The sequence below is a fragment of the Wyeomyia smithii genome, chromosome 2 (genome assembly GCF_029784165.1).
Source record: "Wyeomyia smithii strain HCP4-BCI-WySm-NY-G18 chromosome 2, ASM2978416v1, whole genome shotgun sequence".
Lineage (NCBI taxonomy): Eukaryota > Metazoa > Arthropoda > Insecta > Diptera > Culicidae > Wyeomyia > Wyeomyia smithii.
In genome coordinates this window covers 127452821-127478125 of record NC_073695.1, presented here as the reverse complement: position 1 = coordinate 127478125, position 25305 = coordinate 127452821, and the positions used below count along the sequence as shown (strand labels likewise).

At 39.7% G+C, this 25305-nt stretch overlaps 1 protein-coding gene and 1 long non-coding RNA gene across 3 annotated transcripts in view; both read left to right on the top strand.

The window, feature by feature from the left end:
- Positions 1-13673, top strand: part of LOC129720837 (zinc finger Ran-binding domain-containing protein 2) — an 89807-nt gene extending 76134 nt beyond the window's left edge. The window contains exon 3 of the mRNA XM_055672651.1: positions 13294-13673. Coding sequence (XP_055528626.1) covers positions 13294-13658 — 365 coding nt within the window. The 3' untranslated portion in view covers positions 13659-13673. The remainder of the gene's footprint in view (positions 1-13293) is intronic.
- A 2416-nt stretch (positions 13674-16089) lies between these two features.
- Positions 16090-19399, top strand: LOC129723363 (uncharacterized). 2 transcript variants are annotated; one of them, XR_008727752.1, is made up of 3 exons: positions 16090-18820; positions 18908-18982; positions 19054-19399. It is a non-coding gene; the product is annotated as an uncharacterized LOC129723363 (long non-coding RNA). The 2 variants fall into 2 exon arrangements; XR_008727751.1 differs by having other exon boundaries at positions 16090-18829.
- The last annotated feature ends 5906 nt before the right edge of the window (positions 19400-25305 follow it).

Here is a 25305-nt window from a genome sequence, read left to right as displayed (position 1 = left end):
AACCGTGACGTTTCGAATGAGAGTGAGGTGTATTCAGATCGCTGGATACTCGATTTTGCCAAAAAGGTCTGTCCGGACTCTGTACCGGAACAGAAAACCTTTCGCGACGCGTTATTAGTAACTACGGAAGAGCCTCCATTTTCGATGTTGGAATTTTCAATGGCTCTCCTGTCGTGCAACAATAAGGCTCCAGGGTTAGATAGAATAAAATTCAACCTGTTGAAGAATCTACCCGACTCTGCAAAAAGACGCTTGTTGAATCTGTTCAACAAGTTTCTTGAGCTAAATATTGTTCCGCACGACTGGAGGGAGGTAAAAGTCATTGCTATTCGGAAATCCGGGAAACCTGCCTCTGATCACAATTCATATAGGCCGATTGCGATGCTCTCTTGCCTCCGGAAATTAATGGAGAAAATGATTCTCTTACGGTTAGACAAATGGGTCGAAACAAACGGTTTACTTTCAGATACTCAATTTGGCTTTCGCCGGGGCAAAGGGACGAACGATTGCCTAGCGTTGCTTTCTACTAAAATTCAACTCGCCTTTGCTCGAAAAGAGCAAATGGCTTCTGCGTTCATGGATATTAGGGGGCTTTTGACTCTGTCTCTGTAGAAGTTTTAAGCGCGAAACTTCAATCGCAGGGACTTTCACCAAATGTGAATAGCTTTTTGCTCAATTTGTTGTCAGAAAAGCATATGTATTTCTCACATGGCGATTCGACAACTTCCCGAATAAGTTACACGGGCCTTCCCCAGGGCTCATGTTTAAGTCCTCTCTTATATAATTTTTACGTCAATGACATCGATGAATGTCTTGCAAATTCATGCACGCTACGGCAACTTGCAGACGATAGCGTTGTATCCAGTGGTGGACACCGCTAACCGAAAATTTAGCGACGCTAATCGCTAAGTCGCTAACCGGAAAATTTAGCTCGATAATCGCTAAACGCTAAACGCTAAACCCACATTAGCGGAACTTTCGCTAATCGCTAATCGCTAACTTTTTAATATGTAAATAGTCATATCGCTATATTTATTGCTCGTGTTTTGTAAGATTTGGACCACTTTGATCTGTTTTGGTTAAACAAACGAAAACAATTACTTTTTAAAGCTATTTACAGTAAGAGGTTCACGAAACGGTATTCATATTTGATTTTGTAAAAACAAGAATAACAAAAATTATTTAGCTTGCATTGAAAATAGATACTCTTAGGAATGTTTTCATAAAAATTCAATTATTATCTGAGCTTGAGCTTGAGCTTGATTGATCACCACCGGTTGCCACTTCGTTACTGACCGAGAGCGTTTGGAGTTGTAAATCGAATTTAGTGATTCCTGCTTGGGATTTAGCTTTTCGATGTGCTTCTCCAATAACCCCTGCATGCTGGTCAGTACCGACGCCTGCCGGTCCAGAACGTAGATCAAAGGAAGGAAGGAAAGGGGTGTTAGTTCGATACTTGTTGTTACTAGAGGCCGGATATACTCCTGCACACTCCACAAGCACCACGGGTATAGGAATTTTGTGTTAGTTGTTTGTCGCGTTTCTTCTCTACATACGATAAAACTCTTGGCGGTATTTATGGGCACTCGTCCACTAAGATACTTTTCGCGAACCTATCTTCTATGTATCTAAGACGTTTTGTTTCATTGATTAAGGATTTTAGGAGTACGACGGGAATTGAATGATGCTATATATTTTTTTTACGAGAAACTTAAATTTGAACACAAAACCTATTGCGCGAACAAAACAACTATTGGGCCAAAATAACTTGCAAGTAATAGGTGATGCGCGAAGTATTCAGGTTTCTATCTATATTTTACGACATTCCCTTAAATTAAAAGATATCTCATGTCCATTTCATGAAAAGTATTTCTGTGAATACTGTATATGCGAAATATCCTAGCATCCGAATGTGAATCGTTTTCTAAAGATTCGATTATCTCGCGAGCTACCTCATCATACCCTCAATACTTACAATAATAATTGTGATTTGATACCTACTGAATTTATAAACTTGAAAACTCTCATGCATACAAAGCGTAACCGATGAGGATTATTATGTTTTGGCAAACGTTTGCACAGTTTTTCATTCATCTATCTCGAATCTAATCTTACTCGAATAGTCGCTCATTCAATCGGAACAGTGAAACTAGCTAAATGGAATCACATTTATTGTTTTCCGGCAGAATTTATATCTAGGTCAGACGCAAACAAAAGAAAAACCGACTCTCGACCTGACATTCTTATAGTCAACGCAACACAAGAAAATATACATCTAGAATTTTAAAATTGGCAAAATGCATGCATTTCAAGCTCAACAAGTATATAAAATGCGTATTGGCTCGGGTAACAATGTATTATTTCAAATCAATTGACAAAACGCCTAAACATTATTATGGTCAATATTTAATTTTTATCTATTTTTCAAAAGCTAGAGAAGTTATAAAACAAAAACTTATCAGATCATCAGAAATCTGTCCGTGGACTCTGAAAGATATGCTCTGCACAGTAGGCGGCACTTGCTGGCACCAGCAGCAAAAATTTTGCATCCCAATACATAAAAAATAATAAACACAAACTCAAGTATTTGGCATGCCTGTTTCGACATTCATCACGTATGTCAACCTAACCTTCACCAAAACAACCACAACACACTTCAAAGGCGTCAACAACTGTCAACAGTTTCTTCGCTCGGCGGAATTACATTTTTTATCAGACAAACACGAGTAGGTATTCCATTTTAAAGCCAGATCGGCAACACCATCAGATCTTACACATATAAGAAAAAAGAGCTCTTAAGAGGCAACAATAGTACGTAATTTTCCAATTGATTTTTTTCCAATTGGAATGTTGTCATATTGAAGATGGATGTAGTAATTTTCAGTCTAAATGAGCTATTAAAACATTCAGTTATAAAAGGGATACTTAGCTTCTGGTTTCCGAATGTTCAAAGGAGAAAAAGATTTTTAATAGTCGGAATACATTATCTGATTTCCGATTTCACTACCGAAATGCTTGACTTGTAGGTTACATGTTCTCGCTCCCGCTCTCTCTCGAACACTTTACATGAACTATCACCAAAGAAACGAGAAACAGCAGACATATTTTGGCATGTCGACAGAAGCAGCATCTTTAATTCAAATTTCCACTTGCAAGTTTGCTTGTCCTGACGAATTTCACGGATTTCACACGCGGCGTACCGGACTTAATAAGCCTGCTTGAAATTATTGATTTTTTGACCCAAAAATCGTGTAAAAAATCACTAATATTCGTAACGATTTTTAACGCGTTGCAGCCGTTCAGTACTGTGCTGCCAGATCTCATAAAAATTCAATTATTATCTGAATCGAAAAAGTAGAACCAAAGTTGTCATAATTTCAAGCGCATTGCAATTTACCAAAGTTCTTGATATGCCGAAAATTCAATCTAGACCTTGTGTTTGTTCTTCAAAATGCTCCTGTAGCTTGTACGATAACTGGAACTCCATTCTAGGGTAAAAAAACTGACAAAAGTAACTTTCGCAGTAAAGTATGTTCATCTTTCGAAACAATTTACGTACGCCATCAGCAATTCACAGTTTTTCTAAATATTTCTATTGTCGCTTCTCTACCAAATTTAGCGAATTAGCGATTAGCGTTTCGAAGGCCAAAATTTTAGCGACGCTAACAGTTTCGCTAACCAGCTCAAAAATTAGCGAAATCGCTAAATCGCTAACTGAATTTTAGCGTCGCTTATTAGCGAATTAGCGGATTAGCGGAATGGTGCCCACCACTGGTTGTATCCATTACTGGTAGCGAGGCTAGCGATCTGCAAGGACCATTGCAAGATACCTTAGACAATTTGTCTGAATGGGCTCTTAAGCTGGGTATCGAATTCTCTCCGGAGAAAACTGAGCTGGTCGTTTTTTCTAGGAAGCATAACCCAGCTCAGCTGCAGCTCCTACTAACGGGTAAAACGATCTCTCAGGTTTTAGTCGCTAAATATCTCGGGGTCTGGTTCGACTCTAAATGCACCTGGGCTTGTCATATTAGGTATCTAACACGAAAATGCCAACAGAGGATTAATTTTCTTCGTACGATTACCAGAACCTGGTGGGGTGCCGATATTGTCTGTAATTGAGTACGGGTGTTTCTGCTTCCGCTCCGCAGCAAACACACATTTGATCAAGCTGGAGCGAATACAATATCGTTGTTTGCGTATTGCCTTAGGCTGCATGCAGTCGACCCATACGATGAGTCTTTAAGTGCTAGCAGGTATTCTCCCGTTGAAACATCGCTTTTGGAATCTCTCTTACCGGTTGCTAATCCGATGCACAGTTATGAACCCATTAGTAATTGAAAATTTCGAGAGGTTGGTCGACCTTCAATCTCAATCCAGATTTATGACTTTATATTTTGACTATATGGCTCAATATATTAACCCTTCTTCATACGTTTCCTCCAATGTCGCACTTTAAGGTACTTCTGACAATGCTATATTCTTCGACACCACCATGAAAACAGACATTATAGGTATCCCGGATCAATTGCGACCACAAGAGATCCCTAAGATTTTTTCCAATAAGTTTAATCATGTTAGTTATAATAAAAGGTTTTACACTGACGGATCTAATCTAGATGAGTCCACTGGCTTCGGTGTTTATCATGAAAATTTTACCGCCTCTTACAAACTCGATGCTCCTGCTTCCGTGTACGTCGCAGAACTTGCTGCTATTCAGTACTCTCTTGGGATCATCGAAACCCTACCCATAGACCACTACTTCATCTTCACAGATAGTCTCAGTGCCATTGAGGCTCTGCGATCGATGAAGCCTGTGAAGCACACCCCGTATTTCCTGGGGAAAATACGGCGGTTTTTAAGTGCTTTAACAGATAAAAATTACCGGGTTACCTTAGCGTGGGTCCCTTCTCATTGCTCGATTCCGGGTAATGAAAAGGCTGACTCTTTAGCTAAGGTGGGTGCTATTGATGGCGATATTTATGAAAGACCAATTGCTTATGATGAATTTTATAGCATTTTGCGTCAGAGAACACTCAACAGTTGGCAATTATCATGGAACTCTGATGAACTGGGACGGTGGCTACATTCCATGTTTCCTAAGGTATCGACGAAAGCATGGTTCAAGGGGTTGGATGTAGGTCGGGACTTCATTCGCGTGATGTCCAGACTTATGTCCAATCACTACACGTTAAACACGCATCTCTTTCGTATAGGGCTTGTAGACAGTAATCACTGCGTTTGTGGCGATGGCTACCATGACATCGAGCATGTTGTTTGGTCGTGTACCGAATACTGTGGTGTTAGGTCCGAGCTTATAGATTCCCTTCGGGCCCGAGGAAAACAACCGAACGTACCCGTTAGAGACATTCTGGGAAGCGGAGACACCTCAGACCAAAACTGCTCAACTGGAACATCACTGCTTAGCCATGTACAAATAAATAAATCCTGTAACTCAATATAGTTAAAATCAAAATTGTAACTCCCCTCCTCTCACCTTAAATCCCCACTAGCTCGTAGTCGGCAGCGAGATATAAAAAATGAGCCTCCCTCTTTTCCCTGCTAATTTAGAATTAAAAAAAAAATGTACTTGGCTCAGTTAAACATAAATTGTATCGTGCCGTGTCAAATAAACTATTTTAAACTAAAAAAAAATTGTGGGGGTAAACACAAATAAAATTTCTTTGATTGTCCTGTTATTATATGTTATATTTTATGTTAATTCCGGATTCAAACAGCAACAAGCCTTTCGTGTTTGGTGCTGAAAAGTCAGCCAGTATTGATTTAGGTAGTCCAACTCCCGAGAAGATTGAATACCTACAACGAATCATGCTGCAGCTAATGTCCGTTTTGTTGAACTGTAACTCGATGCACGAGGTTGTTCAAGAAGGTATAAAATTTACAACTAATATTGTCATGAAATTGAAATTCAGCAATGAATTTAAATGATGTTGTAAATTTTCTAAATTGGAATGCTCGCTCTTTAAAAGCGAGAGAAGATGAATTTTTTAATTTTTTAACAGTCCATGGTGTGCATAGGCGCAGCCGAAGGGGGCCGGCCTCCCCTAGTTGTTGACATTGGTGCAGAATTCAATAACTCTAATAGCACAAAACGACATTTTTAGCCCATAGAAACATTCGTGTAAAGTATCAGCCAATCAACCAGATCAAAAATAATTGATTGAAATGCTTGCCCTATGTTGCGCGGAATTGCACAAGTTTTTCAGTTGATCCACCAAGGAAATTGCAGCGGCGAAAGTACATGGCAAATCCGCCTGCATCAACTAGCCTAGAGTAATGGAACCGAGCCCTTGATTCTCTTGTAATTTCACTGAAAACACGGTTCGGTGAAGATGGTGCACCTGTCTACGCGTTGTCGTTGCTGCATCCCGCTAACGTAATACGCATACGAGCTCAAGCGCAAAACCGAAGCTTTCGTAATTTTTTACGAAGTTGACAAGTTGGAGAGGTGAAAGTTTAGTATCAACATTGCAGCAGCATGAGAGCAGACCGTAAGAGCTTGGAAGAGCAGGATCTTAGAGACTTGCTAGTTGAAGCCCGTTCTTTCTTTCCCGCGACTGAGAAAGCAATCAAAATTGCACTTGCTCTACCATGTGAAACATGCACGATCAAACGCTCGTTCAGCACATTACGTCGAGTGAAAACCTGGCTGAGGTCAACAATGGTTGAACAGCGGTTGAGTGCTCTCTGCTTGCTGAGTGTTACTGAGAGTGAGTGTGAAATGAGGCACTTGAAAATGGTCCGGTGTTAGATTCTGGAACTGAAAATCTTCACAGGCTCGATTGACGTTGCCGCCGTAGCTGATATTACCTTCAGATTCGCATTCCAAACATTTTATTGAAAATCTTGACTGTGTCTTCAAACTTCACGTCCTTGGGAAGCTTTGGCAGGATGTAGTTGAGATAGCGGCTGTGCGAATGGGTGTCCAGCTTCCGAAGAAGTAGACGTACCTTAGCCGCATCATTCAGCTGGCTTGCATCGTTCTCGAAGAGGTCCTGGAAGTGGTTAAACCAGCGTTCAAACGTAACTCCGTTTTCTTCGCCGAAGACAAACTCGGTGATGTTCGATGAGAGGGACTCCAAAATCTGCTGATACTGAGGCTGCTGTTGCTGGGCCGCAATCTGCTGATCTTGAATGACTTGAATTCCCGGTTGCGGCTGCTGATCAACTCTATCTTCTGCCATGTTCGTGGATTCTTGAGATCCTCGTCGCCTAAATGATATTCCAAAGGTTTAAATGAACTTAAGAGTTTTTACTAAGGAACATTTATTCATTTTCGAGGTTGGACAAAGAATAATCAAATTTTCCACTCTGATGTCAAGGACAACTTTTCACTGCCTGCTTGGCTGCCTTGATGTAACAACCACTAAACACTAGTATTTATTCCTATTTTTCAAATTAACATTTTTTTACCTCTAAAATTTTGAAGACCTTGCCCCCTCCTATTCGAAATTCTGGCTACGCCCATGATGGTGTGCATATTACAGTTGGGACTGAAACGCTTTTAATGCCTAACATTAAACTAAAAAGAAACCCCAACTATATAGTTCACAGGCTCGATAGAATTGATGTTGCCGGAGGTGGAATTGCAATAGTTATCCACCGTCGAATAAAACATCGTGTTATGCTCCATCTTGAAACGAAGGTTATTGAAAGTTTGGGAATTGAAATCAAAACAGATATTGGTATTTTATTTATAGCCGCAGTGTATTTACCTTTTCAATGCACTGGTGAGCAGAAAAATCATTTCAAGGGAGATTTACAAAAACTCACGAGAAATAAATCTAAGTTTTTATCATCGGTAATTTTAATGCAAAACATCGATCGTGGAATAATGCACAAAGCAATTCCAATGGAAAAATATTGTTTAACGATTGCTCGGCTGGATTTTATTCAGCTTTTTTTTCCAAATGCTCCTGTTGTTTTTCTTCTGTTAGGAATCCATCCACAACTGATTTGTTATAAACAAATCAAAGTCATTCATGCAGTGATTTGATAATTCATGCTGATTTTGATTCTGATCACCTCCCTATAACTTTTTCCACATCCCGTGAAACTATTTTAAATTCCACTAGATCTTTGTTTAATTATCACAAAGCCAATTGGGATCGATATCGTACCACGATCGACTTCTGCCAGCGGACATGACTCATCCATTCACCTATACTACCAAAACGTATGCGGTATGAACTCTACTATTGACGATTACATGCTTGCTTCTTCTGGAGGATGCTACGACATCATCGCGCTTACCGAAACTTGGTTGGACAACCGCACCCAATCTTCTTAGGGGCCATCCACATACCACGTGGACAGCTTTGGGGGGGGGGGTTGACTAACGTACACGGTGCATACAATTTTTTAGAATTCATATGGGCAGTTGTCCACGGAGAGGGAGGGGGGGGTCAAAATCGTTAAAAAACTGGCGACGTGGTATGTGGATGGCCCCTTACGTGCTTGGGAATGAAAATAACGGTTTTCGTTGCGATCGCGGCCCTCACAATAGCCGAAAATCGACTGGAGGAGGTGTGCTCATCGCAGTTCGTCGGAATCTTAAGGCCCATCGAATCGACGACACTACCTGGAGTAATCTTGAGCAAGTGTGGGTGTCGATAGAAATGTTTTTATCTGCGTCATTTATCTTCCATCTGATAGAACGCGTAACAAAGAAATAATCGATACTCATGTTAAATCGGTCTCATCAATCGCCAATAGATCAAAACCTTGTGACGAAATTATTATCTTCGGTGATTTTAACTTCCCAAATTCATGCTGGCGCCCATCACACGACGGCTTTCTTTACCCCGATCCGGCTCACTTCACGTTTAATTCTTGTACTCTAGCATTGCTTGATGTCTACTGCACAGTCACCCTTCTGCAAATCAACGACAATACTAACGAAAACGAACGTTGTCTCGACCTGTGTTTCGTTAGTTGCCGCGACATCGCCCCCATATTAACCTACGCCCCGGCACCTCTAGTTAAAATCGTACGTCATCATCCGGCCCTAACTCTCGCTCTAGAAACTAAAAACAGCAGCGAATATCAGCAAGTATCTTGTCAAATCCGCTGCGATTTTCGAAAAGCTATTTAGAGTGCGATGATTCGAGCACTTGATAACAGTGATTGGAGTATCATTTCTAATGAAACCGACGTCGACATATCCGTATCCAAATTTTCCTCCATAATCTCAGGACTAATCGATCAATTTGTTCCAAAAATGGTCTGCAAGAATACAAATAAACGCCCCTAGCAAACCCCGGAGTTGCGTCGATCAAAAGGGCTAAAAACGCTGCATTCAGGAAATTTTCTAAATGTCGCCCCTACCCTTACGCGACCGCTTTCGCCGGATTAATAGCTCTTACAAAACACTAAGCCGAAGATGTTTTTCTGCGCACCGACGGCGTATGGAAGACAAACTAAAATTCGATCCCAAAAAAAATTGGAACTTCATCTGCGAACAACACAAGGAAACAGGATAGCCGTCGATTATGGTGTCAGCCAACGAGACTGCTGACAATACTGCCGCTATTTGTAACTTATTTGCGAACAAATTTTCTTCAGTATTCTCCAGTGAATCACTTACCGCTGAACAAATTTCGGCAGCCGGAAACAACGTTCCTATTACAAACAGTTGCATCGCATCTATTAACTTCGACGAAAATGCAATTCTTACTGCTGCTCGGAAGCTTAAACACTCGAGCTTTCCTGGGCCCGAATGAATTCCTGCCACTTTGTTAAAAAACTGTATTTTACCTCTTCTCGTGTCACATCTGTTTCGCTTATCACTGGCAAGTGGTAATTTTCCAAGCGGCTGGAAGCAGGTTTATATGTTTCCCGTGCACAAAAAGGGCGACAGGTCGAACGTGGAAAATTACAGAGGGATATCAGCTCTTTGTGCTGTATCGAAATTGTTTGCCTATGGCCATGAATCTCGCAACTGCCATATGACAACAAAATGCATGATTTGTGGTGGCTCTTCCCACACAAAGGACATCTGTGCTGTGAAAGAGACCACTAATAATTTCAAGTGTTTAAATTGTGGGGGTAAACACAAATCAAATTTCTTTGATTGTCCTGTTAGGTCGATAATTATTTCCTCAAGACAACGTAGGTATTCAAAACAACCTGTTGTCAATAATATTAATGTGGGTAATCAAAAGACTTTCAATACTGTTCAGACAACACTAGGGTTTGCAATCTCGGGAACGATTTCCCGGGAAACAGCTTTTCCCGCATCCCGAAAACGAAAATAATGATTCCCGGGATCCCGGGATTCCCGAATTCCGCGAAAAATTTTGTATGATTCACTTCAGTTTCTTATGCAATATCGCAATAAAATTAAATAAGTCAAACTGGTGCGACCTGAAATAAATCATTTTATAAAACCTGAAGTCAATATAATATTTCAACGTAAAAATCATCTTTGCATGTTAATTAGTAAGCCTTCAAATGCTCTAAGACTGTCTTATTTTGATTCGTATTGAACTGATTATTTAGTAGTCTATCGTTTACTTCCGGTTTGTCGGTCACAGAAAACCACCGAACGGCGAAACAACGAAATAACGTAGTTAATTAACCAAAATTCTCCCTCGAAATCTTACGTTCTAATCAATAATGATATAAACTTCAAAAGGGTTTGAAATGTTGTTCTGTCAATGAAAACTAGATTTAAAACGCAGTTTATTTAAAAAATTCACAATAGCATAGCAAATATATTTAAACGAAAAAAAAATAGCGAATAGGTTTGCCACCGCTCAAGTAAACAGTAAATATTTACTGTAGTGTAAAAAACATTTTGCCAAAAAAGTCCGTACCGAATATAGCAAATATTTTCCGCGTCCAATGCCTGCCTAACACTTAGTTTTCTCTTCAACAAACTGAAAGAATTGGACACCAATTTTCAATTGAGTGTAGCAAAAGCTGTAATCGGTGATTTGAAGGTATTCTAGAAATCGAACATCAGCGGTGATTCAGCAGACTTGAACAAAGTTTTACAGATGGAAATAAAATTTTTGAGCTTAACGGAAAGTTTTCAGCGGATCTGAAGCGATTGTTTAACGACATGAAGCCCTTTAATTTTCCTCTTCTGCAAAAATATGCTACAAAAATCGATCACGAATTTTTGATGTTGAGTTGAATATGTTTTGTATTTCATTTGTTTTTCATGCGAATTGAGAATGAAATTTGAACAATTTTTTGTTACCTTTTTCTGATCAACTTGATTAAAAATCTCATTTTGCTAAAACATTTGTCTGTTCCCGGTTCCCGGGAATTCCCGAAAAATGCGATTTTTTATTCCCGTTTTCCGGGAAATCGATTCCCGGGAATATTGCAAACCCTAGACAACACCAGCCTTTCCTGTAGCTAGTGTGTCTGTAGGTAATAATTCAAAATCAGGAAACAACAAATTGAAAACAAATAATCCTGTTCAGGCACCACCAGGTGCTGAAAAGTCAGCCAGTATAGATTTAGATAGTCCAACGCCCGAGAAGATTGTTGCGTTATCCCCCCCCCCCCCTCCTAGTTGTTGACATTGGTGCAGAATTTTTAGCCCATAGAAACATCTGTGTAAAGTATCAGCCAATCAACCAGATCAAAAATAATTGATTGAAATGCTTGCCCTATGTTGCGCGGAATTGCACAAGTTTTTCAGTTGATCCACCGAGGAAATCGCAGCGGCGAAAGTACTGGGCAAATCCGCCTGCATCAACTACCTGGAGTATTGTAACGTAGCCCTTGATTCTCTTGTAAACTCACTGGAAACACGGTTCGGTGAAGATGGTGCACCTGTCTACGCGTTATCATTGCTGCATCCCGCTAACGTTATACGCATACGAGTTCAAGCGCAAAACCGAAGCTTTCGTAATTTTTTACAAAGTTGACAAGTTGGAGAGGTGGAAGTTTAGTATCAACATTGCAGCAGCATGAGAGCAGACCGTAAGAGCTTGGAAGAGCAGGATCTTAGAGACTTGCTAGTTGAAGCCCGTTCTTTCTTCCCGCGACTGAGAAAGCAATCAAAATTGCACTTGCTCTACCATGTGAAACATGCACGATCGAACGCTCGTTCAGCACATTACGTCGAGTGAAAACCTGGCTGAGGTCAACAATGGTTGAACAGCGGTTGAGTGCTCTCTGTTTGCTGAGTTTTACTGAGAGTGAGTGTGAAATGAAGCACTTGAAATGGTCCGGTGTTAGATTCTGGAACTGAAAATCTTCACAGGCTCGATTGACGTTGCCGCCGTAGCTGATATTATCTTCAGAATCGCATTTCAATAACTGCAGACACATGAACCGCTTCCGGAACGTTGACGCTTGATGCCCAAAGATTTTATTGAAAATCTTGACTGTGTCTTCAAACTTCACGTCCTTGGGAGCTTTGGCATGATGTAGTTGAGATAGCGGCTGTGCGAATGGGTGTCCAGCTTCCGAATAAGTAGACGTACCTTAGCCGCATCATTCAGCTGGCCTGCATCGTTCTCGAAGAGGTTCTGGAAGTGGTTAAACCAGCGTTCAAACGTAACTCCGTTTTCTTCGTCGAAGACAAACTCGGTGATGTTCGATGAGAGGGACTCCAAAATCTGCTGATATTGAGGCTGCTGCTGCTGCTGGGCCGCCATCTGCTGATCTTGAATTCCCGGTTGCGGCTACTGATCAACTCTATCTTCTGCCATGTTCGTGGATTCTTGAGATCCTCGTCGCCTAAATGATATGTCCAAAGGTTTAAATGAACTTAAGAGTTTTTACTAAAGAACATCTATTCATATTCGATGTTGGACAAAGAATAATCAAATTTTCCACTCTGATGTCAAGGACAACTTTTCACTGGTTGCCTTGATGTAACAACACTAGTGTTTAGATTTATTTCTATTTTTTCAAATTAACATTTTTTTACCTCTAAAATTTTGAAGACCTTGCCCCCTCCAATTCGAAATTCTGGCTACGCCCATGATGGTGTGCATATTACAGTTGTGACTGAAACGCTTTTAAAGCCTAACATTAAACTAAAAAGAAACCCCAACTATATAGTTCACAGGTTCGATAGAATTGATGTTGCCGGAGGTGGAATTGCATTGATGTTCCCGGAGGTGGATTGCTAGGCTGGATTTTATTCAGTTTTTTTTCCAAATACTCCTTCTGTTAGGAATCCATCCACAATTGAATAACATATCAAAGTCATTCATGCAGTGATTTGTTAATTCATGCTGTTTTTGATTCTGATCATCTTCCTATAACTTTTTCCATATCCCGTGAAACTATTTTTAATTCCACCAGGTCTGCGTTTAATGATCACAAGGTCAATTGGGATCGATATCGTACCACGATCGACTTCTGCCAGCGGACATGACTCATCCATTCACCTATACTACCAAAACGTATGCGGTATGAACTCTACTATTGACGATTACATGCTTGCTTTTTCTAGAGGATGCTACGACATCATCGCGCTTACCGAAACTTGGTTGGACAACCGCACCCAATCTTCTTACGTGCTTGAGAATGAATATAACGGTTTTCGTTGCGATCGCGGCCTTCACAATAACCGAAAAACGACTGGAGGAGGTGTGCTCATCGCAGTTCGTCGAAATCTTAAGGCCCATCGAATCGACGACACTACCCGATCAGAAAAGCATAACTAAAAAATTACAAAATTCTGTCAACGGAAGATACAAATAAAATATTTTGATACGATTTTGTATTATCCATTTGCTTTTGATAACAAAATTAAATCTGGATGAGTTATAATAACAAAGCCTGAAAAGAAGTAGTTCTGAAACAAATCTAACAATTTTTGCGTCTCTATCAAAACCTGTTGTTCATATCAATGGTTGTTATTATACTGTTCTATGTGCTATCTTATTTTGATAGAAAACTGATACGTTAGTAACAAAGTTTGATATCGGTTTGATATTAGTAGAATATTTTTTGTTATGATTTCTGTTATTTTAACACTTAACGGGATCAAATTTAAAACACAATCTGAATGGTTTTTCACATAACAAACTAACAGCCTCTGTTACATTTTTGTTTTGTCTTTTTGATCGGGTACCTGGAGTAATCTTGAGCAAGTGTGGGTGTCGATAGAATTGGCCGATAGAAATGTTTTTATCTGCGTCATTTATCTTCCACCTGATAGAACGCGTGACAAAGAAATAATCGATACTCATGTTCAATCGGTCTCATCAATCGCCAGGAGAGCAAAACCGTGTGACGAAATTATTATCTTTGGTGATTTTAACTTTCCGGATTCATGCTGGCGCCCATCACACGATGGCTTTCTTTACCCCGATCCGGCTCATTCCACGTTTAATTCTTGTACTCTAGCATTGCTTGATGGCTACTGCACAGCCACCCTTCTGCAAATCAACGACAATACTAACGAAAACGAACGTTGTCTCGACCTGTGTTTCGTTAGTTGCCGCGACATTGCCCCCATATTAACCTACGCCCCGGCACCTCTAGTTAAAATCGTACGTCATCATCCGGCCCTAACTCTCGTTCTAGAAACTAAAATCAGCAAAGAATATCAGCAAGTATCTTGTCTAAGCCGCTACGATTCTCGAAAAGCTAATTACAGTGCACGAAAGGGCGACAGGTTGAACGTGGAAAATTACAGAGGGATATCAGCTCTTTGTGCTGTAGCGAAATTGTTTGAACTGGTCATCACACAACCTATCTTCTCACATTGTCAGCACGCCATATCAGATGATCAGCACGGTTTTCTACCAAAACGCTCTACCGCCACAAATTTACTTTGTTTTACCAGCTACGTGGTCAAGAGCTTCAACGAACGGTCGCAGACAGACGTGATATATACCGATCTTTCCGCTGCTTTCGATAAAGTTAATCATCGGATTAGAATCCTATTTAACGGGTCGAACAATCAGCGTTTAGATTGGAGACGAGCTCTCCAATTTCTTCCCTGCATCATCTGGAGTCGCTCAAGGTAGTCACTTGGGACCGCTGATATTTCTGCTGTATTTCAACGACGTTAATAATTCGCTACGAGGCCCACGCCTTGCATTCGCAGACGACTTGAAATTATTTTTCAAAATTGTGAACAACTCAGACGCATCCTCTCTTCAGCAGAAATTAAATTTATTCGGGAATCGGTGTGCAATTAATCGTATGACGCTGAACCCCTCCAAATGCTCGGTTATAACCTTCACTCGAAAAACGCATCCGATACTTTTCGATTACAGCCTCAACAATCAATCGATTCAGCGTTTCGATGTTGTCAAAGATCTTGGTGTACTTCTCGATGTTAAACTTACCTTCAAGCAACATGTTTCTTTTATTATCGCCAAAGCATCCAGACAGTTGGGATTAATTTTTATAATGACACGCGACTTTAGAGACATAAGTTGTCTGACCGCATTATATTGCTCGCTTGTTCGGTCACAGCTCGAATACTGCTCCACGGTTTGGACACCACACTACAACAACGCTGTTCAACGCCTCGAAAGCATCCAGCGCCGGTTCGTCCGCTACGCTCTTCGCCTCTTGCCATGGAGACAGCCTATGTGGAGCACTCCTTATGAGGATCGTTGTCAACTTCTCCATATTGACACCTTCCAAGTTCGGCGTGAAACTGCTCGTGCTATGACTGTGTCTAACGTGCTGACAGCACTGATCGATTGTCCTGACATTCTTCGCCAGATCAATATAATTGCTCCATCCAGAACTCTGCGGAGAGTACCTGCAATGCACCTACCTTTTCGTCGTACAAACTACAGCTCCAATAGTGCAATCATTGGCCTTCAACGAGCGTTCAACAAAGTTTCGTCAATGTTTGATTTTCATCTGTCGATTGAAGTGCTTCGTTCTAAATTTGTTGCTATGTTTAGACATTTATAGTATTAATGTTTAGTGTAGTAAACTAGTCACCATTTGGACAATATATGTCTGTTGTTTGAGAGCAAATAATAATAATGGTCTTTATTGATATATAGGATTTCCCCGTTATCAGACTTAAAAAAAGGTATTACACATTACTGTTAAAATATTGCCTAAGGTTAGTTTTCAACTGTTCCGTTGGCATCTCCAGCTTTACATATGGCCAAAGATCATTGTAGGCAGCCATCATTCTATATAACGGCTCATTCCTGGCATAATTTTGAACCCTGTTCGACAAGTGGAATGGCCTTACCCTCCTTAGATCGGCTCTACCTTCGTACCTCGTCAATTGGCTGCATAAGTACGGTGCACTATATTTCCCTGAGTCCAGATCCTTTAGAAATAGGACGTCGATCTGCATTCTACGGTCTCCAAGGCTCCCACTAGCATGCATAAAGACCGATAGTCAGGCATTTCGTCTCTTCATCCAAGATTGCGCAGCGCAAGCCGTACAAACTTTTTCTGTACTCGTTCAATCCGGTTAATATGTACATTATAGTACGGCCGCCAAACCACGCTAGCATACTCAATCCTTGTGCGGACCAGTCCGTTGTATATTGCAACAATTGTTTAGGGATCATTCAGTTCACGGCCAAAACGTTTTACCATACCAAATTGTGAGTTTGCTTTCGTCACTACCTTCTCGATGTGTCTTCTAAAGGTTAACTCGCTGTCCAATTCTACACCTAAGTCACAATGGCAGGTTGTTCTTTTAACTACATCTGTATCTAAGCTGTAGTCGTAAGCGATTTTGTTGGTTTTACGACCAAATGACACTACGCAACATTTAGAGACGTTGACGTTTAGACCAAACATTTGGCAAGAAACAAGAAAGCGGCACAAATTGTTCTGAAGCGTCACACAATCCTTCGGGCATCGTATTGGCATGAAAATCTTTACATCATCCGCATATATTAGTATGAAAACGTCAGTAAGCAGACCCGGGAGTTCATTCATGACAATAATGAACAGCAGAGGACCCAAATGGCTTCCCTGAGGCACCCCCGAGCTAGATACAAACGATTTCGAATTTGTCTTATGAAGTCTAACGTATTGCAGCCGGCCAGACAAATAAGAATGTATCCATTTGAAACATACTCCATTAAAACCATACTTTCTTAGCACAGCAATAATCGCATCTATGTTGACCAAGTCAAATGCTTTAGACATGTCTGTATATATTGTATCAACCTGGTAGCCTTCTGTCATCCAGTGTATTGTCTTAGATACAAATTCCACTAAATTTGTCACGGTGGAGCGTTTTCTCAAAAATCCGTGCTGGCAACTGAGGATTTGTGGTTCAATCCACTTATATGCATGTTCGTAAAAAATGCTTTCAAACATCTTTGGTATCTTTGGCTTGGAGCGGGGGCCTAGTGTGGTTGGTAACGTCTCCGCCAACCACGCTCGACGCCTGGGTTCAAATCCCACCGCCGACATAGGTGTCGATGGTTGTGAGGTGGCGTGATCCACTCACAACCAACCCAACTGGTCTAGATTCAATCCTAGCCGACACCGGGAGATTTTCTGAGGCGAAAAAATTTCTGGGATCACGCCTTCCATCGCATAAGGAAGTAAAGACGTTGGCGCCGGTCCGTTAATAAACGGGTCGTGAGTTAGGGTCCTGGGTGTGGAGTCGCCTCCCTGGGTGTCGGTGATTGGCCACAACAGTGGCGGAACTAGACCGACGGAAAATAAGTGAGAAAAAAAAATCTTTGGTATTGCTGAAAGGATAGCTACGCCTCTATAATTTGCGACTGATATTTTCGAACCATTCTTATGGTTGGGAACAATATGCGATATCTTCCAGATTTTCGGGAAAATTTCTTACGTTAAAGATGCATTGAAGAGCGTGAGAAGCGGAAGCAAAAAACCATCCACACAGCTTCGCAACAATGAATTCGGTATACCGTCCGGTCCCGATCCCTTAGATACATCCAGCGACAATATTTTCTCACGAATTGTTTCCATAGATACGGCTAGAATGGGCATACTAGATTCGGAGGACGCGAATTGAGGCACATTACCAGAAGCATTATGGTCATAGACACTTTTGAAATGCTCAGCAAACAAGTCAGAAGCATCCTGAATACATTCACTTTTCTTAGAATTATATACAACATTCGTGAGAATACCACTTTTTTTGCGCTTATCGTTCACGAACTTCCAAAAATGCTTAGGGTTTGACTGAATGTTTCGTTGTAGCTCGTCCATGTACAGCCGATGCTGTGACCGGTGTCTATCTTCAAAGGCGTTTCTGGTTTGCCTATACGCATTTTCATCAACTTCTGACCTTGTTCGACGGAATCTATTATAAAGCTTCTTTTTCTGTGTAAGCAGTGTTATTGTTTCTTGATCAAACCATGCCGGATAATTGAACTTAGCTTTAACTTTTCGCATTTTACAATGACGCGCCAATATACCATAAACCACAAAATAGAAGACAACAACATTGAAGTCAGTATCTGTTTCCACCAAGCAGGCATCAACATCAATTGCATCAAAAATGCATTTTTTCTTTAGAGACTCTAACATAGAAGCAACGCTGGGCATACTACCTTCCATGCTAAATGCATCATCACAGACAAAAACGTTGTGCCAGTCTACATGTAGTAATTCTTCGGTTATGTGTGCACTCACAAATGAGTGTCCAAAACCATTTTCTTTTGTGTTTCGACTGGTACAGGCAGCTCTCTCATATTAACGTCAATTGACATGGCATTGTGGTGCACTTCATTCCTAATCACTGGATCACTTACCTCGACCCGGCAGCACTCATCGTCAGTGGTAAACAACAAATCTATAAATCTATTGTTTTGATTCGGGATGTCGCAAACTTGGAAAAACCCGCAAGCAGCCATAGAATCAACAAGGAGCTCTTCTTCTGGTTAACGGACATCAAACAGTAAGAGATGTAAATTATTTTCTGTTTCACGGCACCAGATCGTATTTTTCAGATTGAAATCGCCCATTACAATGATTTTACTTTCAGCTACAAGTGACGAATCGACTATGTTTCGCATGCTTTCAACGTACGATGCAAAACGGCAAAAGTTCGAGTCGGGAGGTAGATATACACAATATAGAATAAGCTCCGTTTTTCCCAATTGAATCTTAACGGTTATTTGCTCATTGCAGGAGGATTCAAAAGCTACATTGCTACAAAGCCGTTCATTAACAGCAATGAGAACACCGCCACCACTGCTCTTATCGGAATTGGTTGAGGATCTATCACAACGGTTAACTGCAAACGATATAGTAGTATATATGCAAGTTAATTTCGCTTTTCTTTTTGTTATAACTCGTTTCTGTAACAGACGGCTCAGGCAAACGAGAGATAAACACATTGTGTCCTGTAGCGGGAAGCATCGGCATGGGTGAAATCGAACTAGACTGTCGGAGGCTGCTCATTGTTTGGTTGTTCGTTGTTTGGCTGGACTGGCGGAGGGACACGAAACGGCTTCGGTTGGCCAGCACGGGTAAATTCGAATTCCCGGAAATAAATACCCTTCTGCCAAGACGAGGCAGACATGGCTTTCTCCTTATAATCCGAGTTCACTCCCACTTTGGAAGCAACATAGGTTAGTTCATCCAGTCTACGGCCACGAGGAACTAGCTTTACTACTTCAACTATCGAAGCCGGCTCGATATCCAAATTGCTGCGTACCAATCTAAAAATTTCGTCCACGGTGGCGCGTGGATCAAATTTCGACAAGTACGACCAGCACTTTGTATCCTCTCGAGCGAGTGGCACTATTATATCAGGTTCGATTTCTCTGTTCCCGACAAATTCAACGCGTTGATTCGGCACTGATGTTTCCACGCTGGTACCGACTCGGGGACGTTTAGCATTTTGTGCCGGGAAATTGAAAACCGCGGCACGCTTAGGGGTACGGGGTGTTAGATCAAGAATGTATTGATCTTTGCGGTGTTTTTCTGTACTTCACTTCGCAACTCCTCTAGCACTTTGTTTTGTTGCACCTCAAGATGAAGCATAGCCTCGTTGGTGGAGGCGATTGCTTGTCGAAAGGTTGCATTATTCATCATTTTTGTGCAAGCAGCACACATCCAGAACAATTGTCCGCAACTCCGAACAATATCCCTAATATCTTCCGTGAGTTTGACACATTGAAGATGGAAGGTCGACTTGCAAAATCCTTTACATTTTATTTCCTCCTCCTTTGACAAATCGTTTGTGCAAGAAAAACAAATGCTTGCCATTGTACCGGTAGGCGAAGATTAAAAGCTCAAATAAAGCGATCGAATAATGAAGTAATTGTGAGTATTCCACTAAACGCAAACGAAGTTTATCGTTACTGATAATCTGATAATGGTTATTGCGATTTATATGTAGTAAAACATGTTAAAAACTATCTTTTATTAGAGCGAAAAAAAAAATTCTGACGGCACTCACAAGTGGACACTCACGGATAGCAAATAAATAAATAGATCGAAGAAAGCTTGAATTGTGATAATGTTTTACACAACAGTGCTGTCATTGACGGAGCATTGGATGATTTGTGCAGTTTAATACTCAATGCCCGAAACTTATCAGTTCCTAAGGATAGAGTGAAATTTAATACACCAATCATTGACAATGAGTTTCAACTTCTTATACGTTTGAAGAACATACGGAGACGTCAATATCAAAGAACTCGTGATCCTGCTTCGAAAGTTATTTTTAAAGATTTACAAACGAAAATCAAACATAGATTCACTTTTTTGCGAAATGAAAATTTCATGAGAAAAGTTGAACAACTAAAATCATACTCCAAACCTTTCTTCTGTAAGCAAATTTTTTGATGACACACATCAATGAAAATTCAATTTTTGCAAATGAGCAGTTTGGATTTCGCCATGGGCATTCGACTACTCATCAGTTACTTAGAGTAACTAATATGATTCGTACTAATAAATCTGAAGGTTATTCCACTGGAGCTGCTCTCCTAGACATAGAAAAAGCATTCGACAGTGTTTGGCATAAAGGTTTGATAGCTAAAATGTCCAATTTCCGTTTTCCTCTTTACATCACAAAAATGATACAAAGTTACTTGACTGACCGCACTCTTCAGGTTAACTATTTGAATAGAAAATCTGATAGATTGCCTGTTAGAGCTGGTGTACCTCAAGGAAGTATCTTGGGCCCAGTCTCATATTATATTTTTACTTCTGATCTTCCTGATTTACCACCAGGATGTGAGAAATCTCTGTTTTGTGACGATACAAGCATTTCCGTAAAAGGAAATAGCCTTCGTGTCATATGCAGTAGGCTGCAAAAAATTCTAGATATATTTTCTTCATATTTGCAGAATTGGAAGTGTTCTCCTAATGCATCAAAAACACAATTAATTATTCTACCCCATAAACCAAGAGTTTCTTTTCCCAAATCCACCAATAATCATGTTGTTAAGATGAACGGTGGAATCTTAAATTGGTCTGACCAAGTTAAGTATTTAGGGCTTATTTATGATAAAAATCTTACCTTCAAGGAGCACATTGAAAATATCCAAACAAAGTGCAATAAATATATAGAATGTTTGTATCCTCTTATCAACAGAAATTCTAGACTTTGTCTCAATCGCACGCTAGTCTGGGGGGCTAACGCGGTCTCGATCTACTAGATTAGTTGAGAGAATTCGTTATCAATATTGTTTTCGGCACATTTTGCATGTTGTAGGATAAGTACAACGATACACCGTGCTCCAGTGATGAGTCGAGAAAATTTACAGCTCCAAAAGATCCTCGACCTGATCGGGAATCGAACCCGATATCACAACCGTGTGGGAGAGCAGACCGACCAACATCAGGATACCATTCGTCCTGATTTAGCAGGACATGTCCTGATTTTGAAGTTCTATTTGGGCGTCCTGATTTATTTTTTATATTTTAGCATTTGTCCTGATTTTCTTAAGATATTTAATTTTGTTGTGTGGTAATGAGCAACATTTTTGAAAATTGCTTAATATCAATCAAAGAAATAGTTATCGGTTTCCGTTATACTCTACTAAATTTTTTGGAAATAAATATTGAAATTCAGTCCGCAAATATACATTTCGACTGTGACATACAGTCTTCCTCACTGCTTATGTGGACCGGTAAAGAGCAGAGCGTAAATCCTGTTTTTTTATTTGTAGTAGGTAAAAATGAAAATTTAGCACCCTTAATTGGAGTTAGGTAGGGAATTATGCGGTTGATTGTTTACCGTACCATGTCTGGGGTTTTTGGGAAGCAGATTGAATAGCCATGAGGGGTGATTACCTGCGTCTTTATTGAGAAGCGTGCATGAGTGTTGTTTATAAATTTCTAAACTTTCAGCTACGTCTAAATTCCATAAATTATTAACGGGGCGGAGGAGGTGAATGTTATCCGAAGTTAGTGGATGTTCCTCGTTAAAAATATGTTCAGCCACTTTTGATTTGAAAAGGTGTGGTGGGGCATTTGTTGAAACTTTACTTGCTTTGGTCACTTCTGCGAAATGTTCTTTGAAACGTATCCCTAGGTTACGTTTAGTTTGTCCAATGTGAACCATGTCACAGTGACTGCATGCAATTTTATAAATTCCAGCTTTGTTCAGGGTATCAATAGGGTCTTTGGTAGACCCTAATTTTGTTTTGAGTTGGGTATTTCTACTAGTGTAGAAATGGGGCGTGTCAAGTTAACGTCATATTCAACGGCTACCCTTTTCAGATCTTCTGTTATTGGGGTGAGTGTTGTAAAAGATTTCCGAATTTGAGCACGCTTCTTTTTATCAACAATGGCTTGAATGATACTTTCATTGTAGCCATTAAGTTTAGCAATTTCGAAAATATATTCCAGTTCCTTTTGCTTGGCTACTTCACTTAGAGGTAAAGTTTCCATGCGGTGGATCATATGATGGAAGGATGCCATTTTATGCTGGAAGGGATGGTTTGAAGTGTTAGGTATTACCCGTTTCGTATTCGTGGGTTTCCGATAAATTTCAAATTCCAAGTCCGTAGACTTTCTGATTACAACGACGTCCAAGAAAGGGAGACTGTTGTTAAGTTCTTTTTCAATTGTGAAGTTTATATTTTTATGGGTATTATTAAGGGATTTAAAAAAAGTTTTAAGATCCGCCCTTTTCAAAATACAAAAAATATCATCCACATACCTCCACCATCGAATCGGTAAGATTTTCCTCTTCTCTAATGTACTTTCTATATTTGCCATGAAGAGCTCACATAGAAAGGGAGAAAGAGGATTCCCAATTGGTGCCCCTTTAGTCTGTTTGTAAAATTTACCACGGAATGTGAAGTAGTTTTCTTTCATGCAAAGGCGTGAAAGTTTCAACAAACTGTCAACTTTCTTTTTCCAAGTATTATCAAAATATTGGGAAAGAAGCCAGTCCTCTAAAAGGTTTAAGGTTTCATTCACTGGAACGCTAGGAAATAAGGCCGTAACGTCAAATGAAACCATTATCTCATCAGATTGGATGTTACCCGAGGATCCTAAATTTTCAACGAAATCTCCGGTGCTCTTTACTGATCGACTTGGAATTTTATGGGGCATGGCTTGAAATTCTTTTACCAGCCATTTAGCCAATTTTTCTGTGGGAGCCCCTATCGCTGAGATAATTTCTCTCATTTCATTTCCAGGTTTGTGAATTTTGGGGAGACCCTTTATTCTTGGAAGAACTGGATTTGAAACACGAAGATTTTGTAACGCATTACCCAAAACGGGTTTGCATTCTTTTATTGTATTTTCTACACGTTTTACCATATCAGCAAGAGGATTAAGTCGCAGTTGCTAATATGGACCTTTATCAATTTTTTGGGTTATTTGTTCATCATAGTCAGACTTGTCCATGATGACGGTTTTGTTCCCCTTATCTGCTTTTAAATAGAAAACAGGATTTTTACGTAATTCCTCAACTGTCTTTATATCAGACGAATTTTCATGACGTGGCAGTGTCTTAGTAATTTTTGAAAAAAATTGGCGTACTTCACCAGTTTGTTCTGTGGAAAGTTTGCAACTGTCCATCCCAGCTTCTATATCGATGATCGATTGTTCAATATTGGGTCGTGAAGGAATTGCGAAGTTTAGGCCCATATTTGGAAGATTTTGCTGGGGTTGTGAAAACTCGTACGAAGACCTATTGACCACAAAGTCGTCAATGAGGTGTACTTTGGCTGTCTTTCTACTACTGTTATTTCGTAGAAGCAGTTGATTTAAGGTTTTCAATCCATAAACATATGGAACGGGAGTTTTTGAAAAGTAGCATCAAGTTTCTTTATAGTAAACTCAGCTCCACAACTCTGGAATGTTATTCACTTCATTTAAAACTTGCCAAAGAATTTCCTTTTGAATTTCAACATTTTCTAACTAAAGTTAAAGTAGCCGAAAAGTGTGAAGGGGAAAGAAAACGAAAATTGGGATTAAAAAAGTTAAATCAACTGCTTCTACGAAATAACAGTAGTAGAAAGACAGCCAAAGTACACCTCATTGACGACTTTGTGGTCAATAGGTCTTCGTACGAGTTTTCACAACCCCAGCAAAATCTTCTAAATATGGGCCTGAGCAGAATCATTTCAAATCGCCTGGAAAAACGCGAAAATTTGCACACGTATTTGGCTTAGCAAACTGAGCATTTTTCACAGGTGGACAGATTTTTTACACCCATGAGTTACATTCTAAAAGGGCGTATGCCTTTTGGCATAGGTTTAATTCGAAGCATTGTAGCCCAGAAACCGTTGGTTGTATAGAAAAACTGTCTGAGAATGAGTTGTAGGGAATAAAAAATGCGCTATAAAAAAATATACACAAAAAATTTTTGACCAAAAAAAATTAAAAATAATTATTAAATTTCAATTTAAAAAAAAAAGAGTTGAATTTTTTTTTTTTTAAAGAAGCTTGACGTTAATACGCTACTCTAAAAAAAAAAGTCCAGGATGGAGAAATGAAAAATATATTTTTTTTGGTAGAATAATTTTTTTATAAAAATTCTAATTCAAACATTTTTCAAAATATTTGTATTCTGATGATTTTAAAAGATGCAGAGAGTCCTTTTAAATCAAATGGTAGTAAACATTCTAAAGGCATTGGTTTTCGAGTTATTTTTAATTTAAGCTCGAAAAATTATAATTATTTAGGAAAATACACGTTTTTCTTAATTTGTCCATGGTTCTCCAGCAAAAACCATACGTTCATTGGAATGCTTGATAAAAATATACAGTTCATTCTTTGACAACAAAACGATTGGGCGAACGGTTCTCAAGAAAAGAGTTAAATGTTCTAAGTGATATAAATATATATAAGAATCAAATATTTATTTTCGAGTTTTATTATCTTGAGAACATATTTTTTATGACATAGATACTTTACAGAACTAGTTTCACTCTATATTTTATATACATCATAAGTAAATGATTGGTC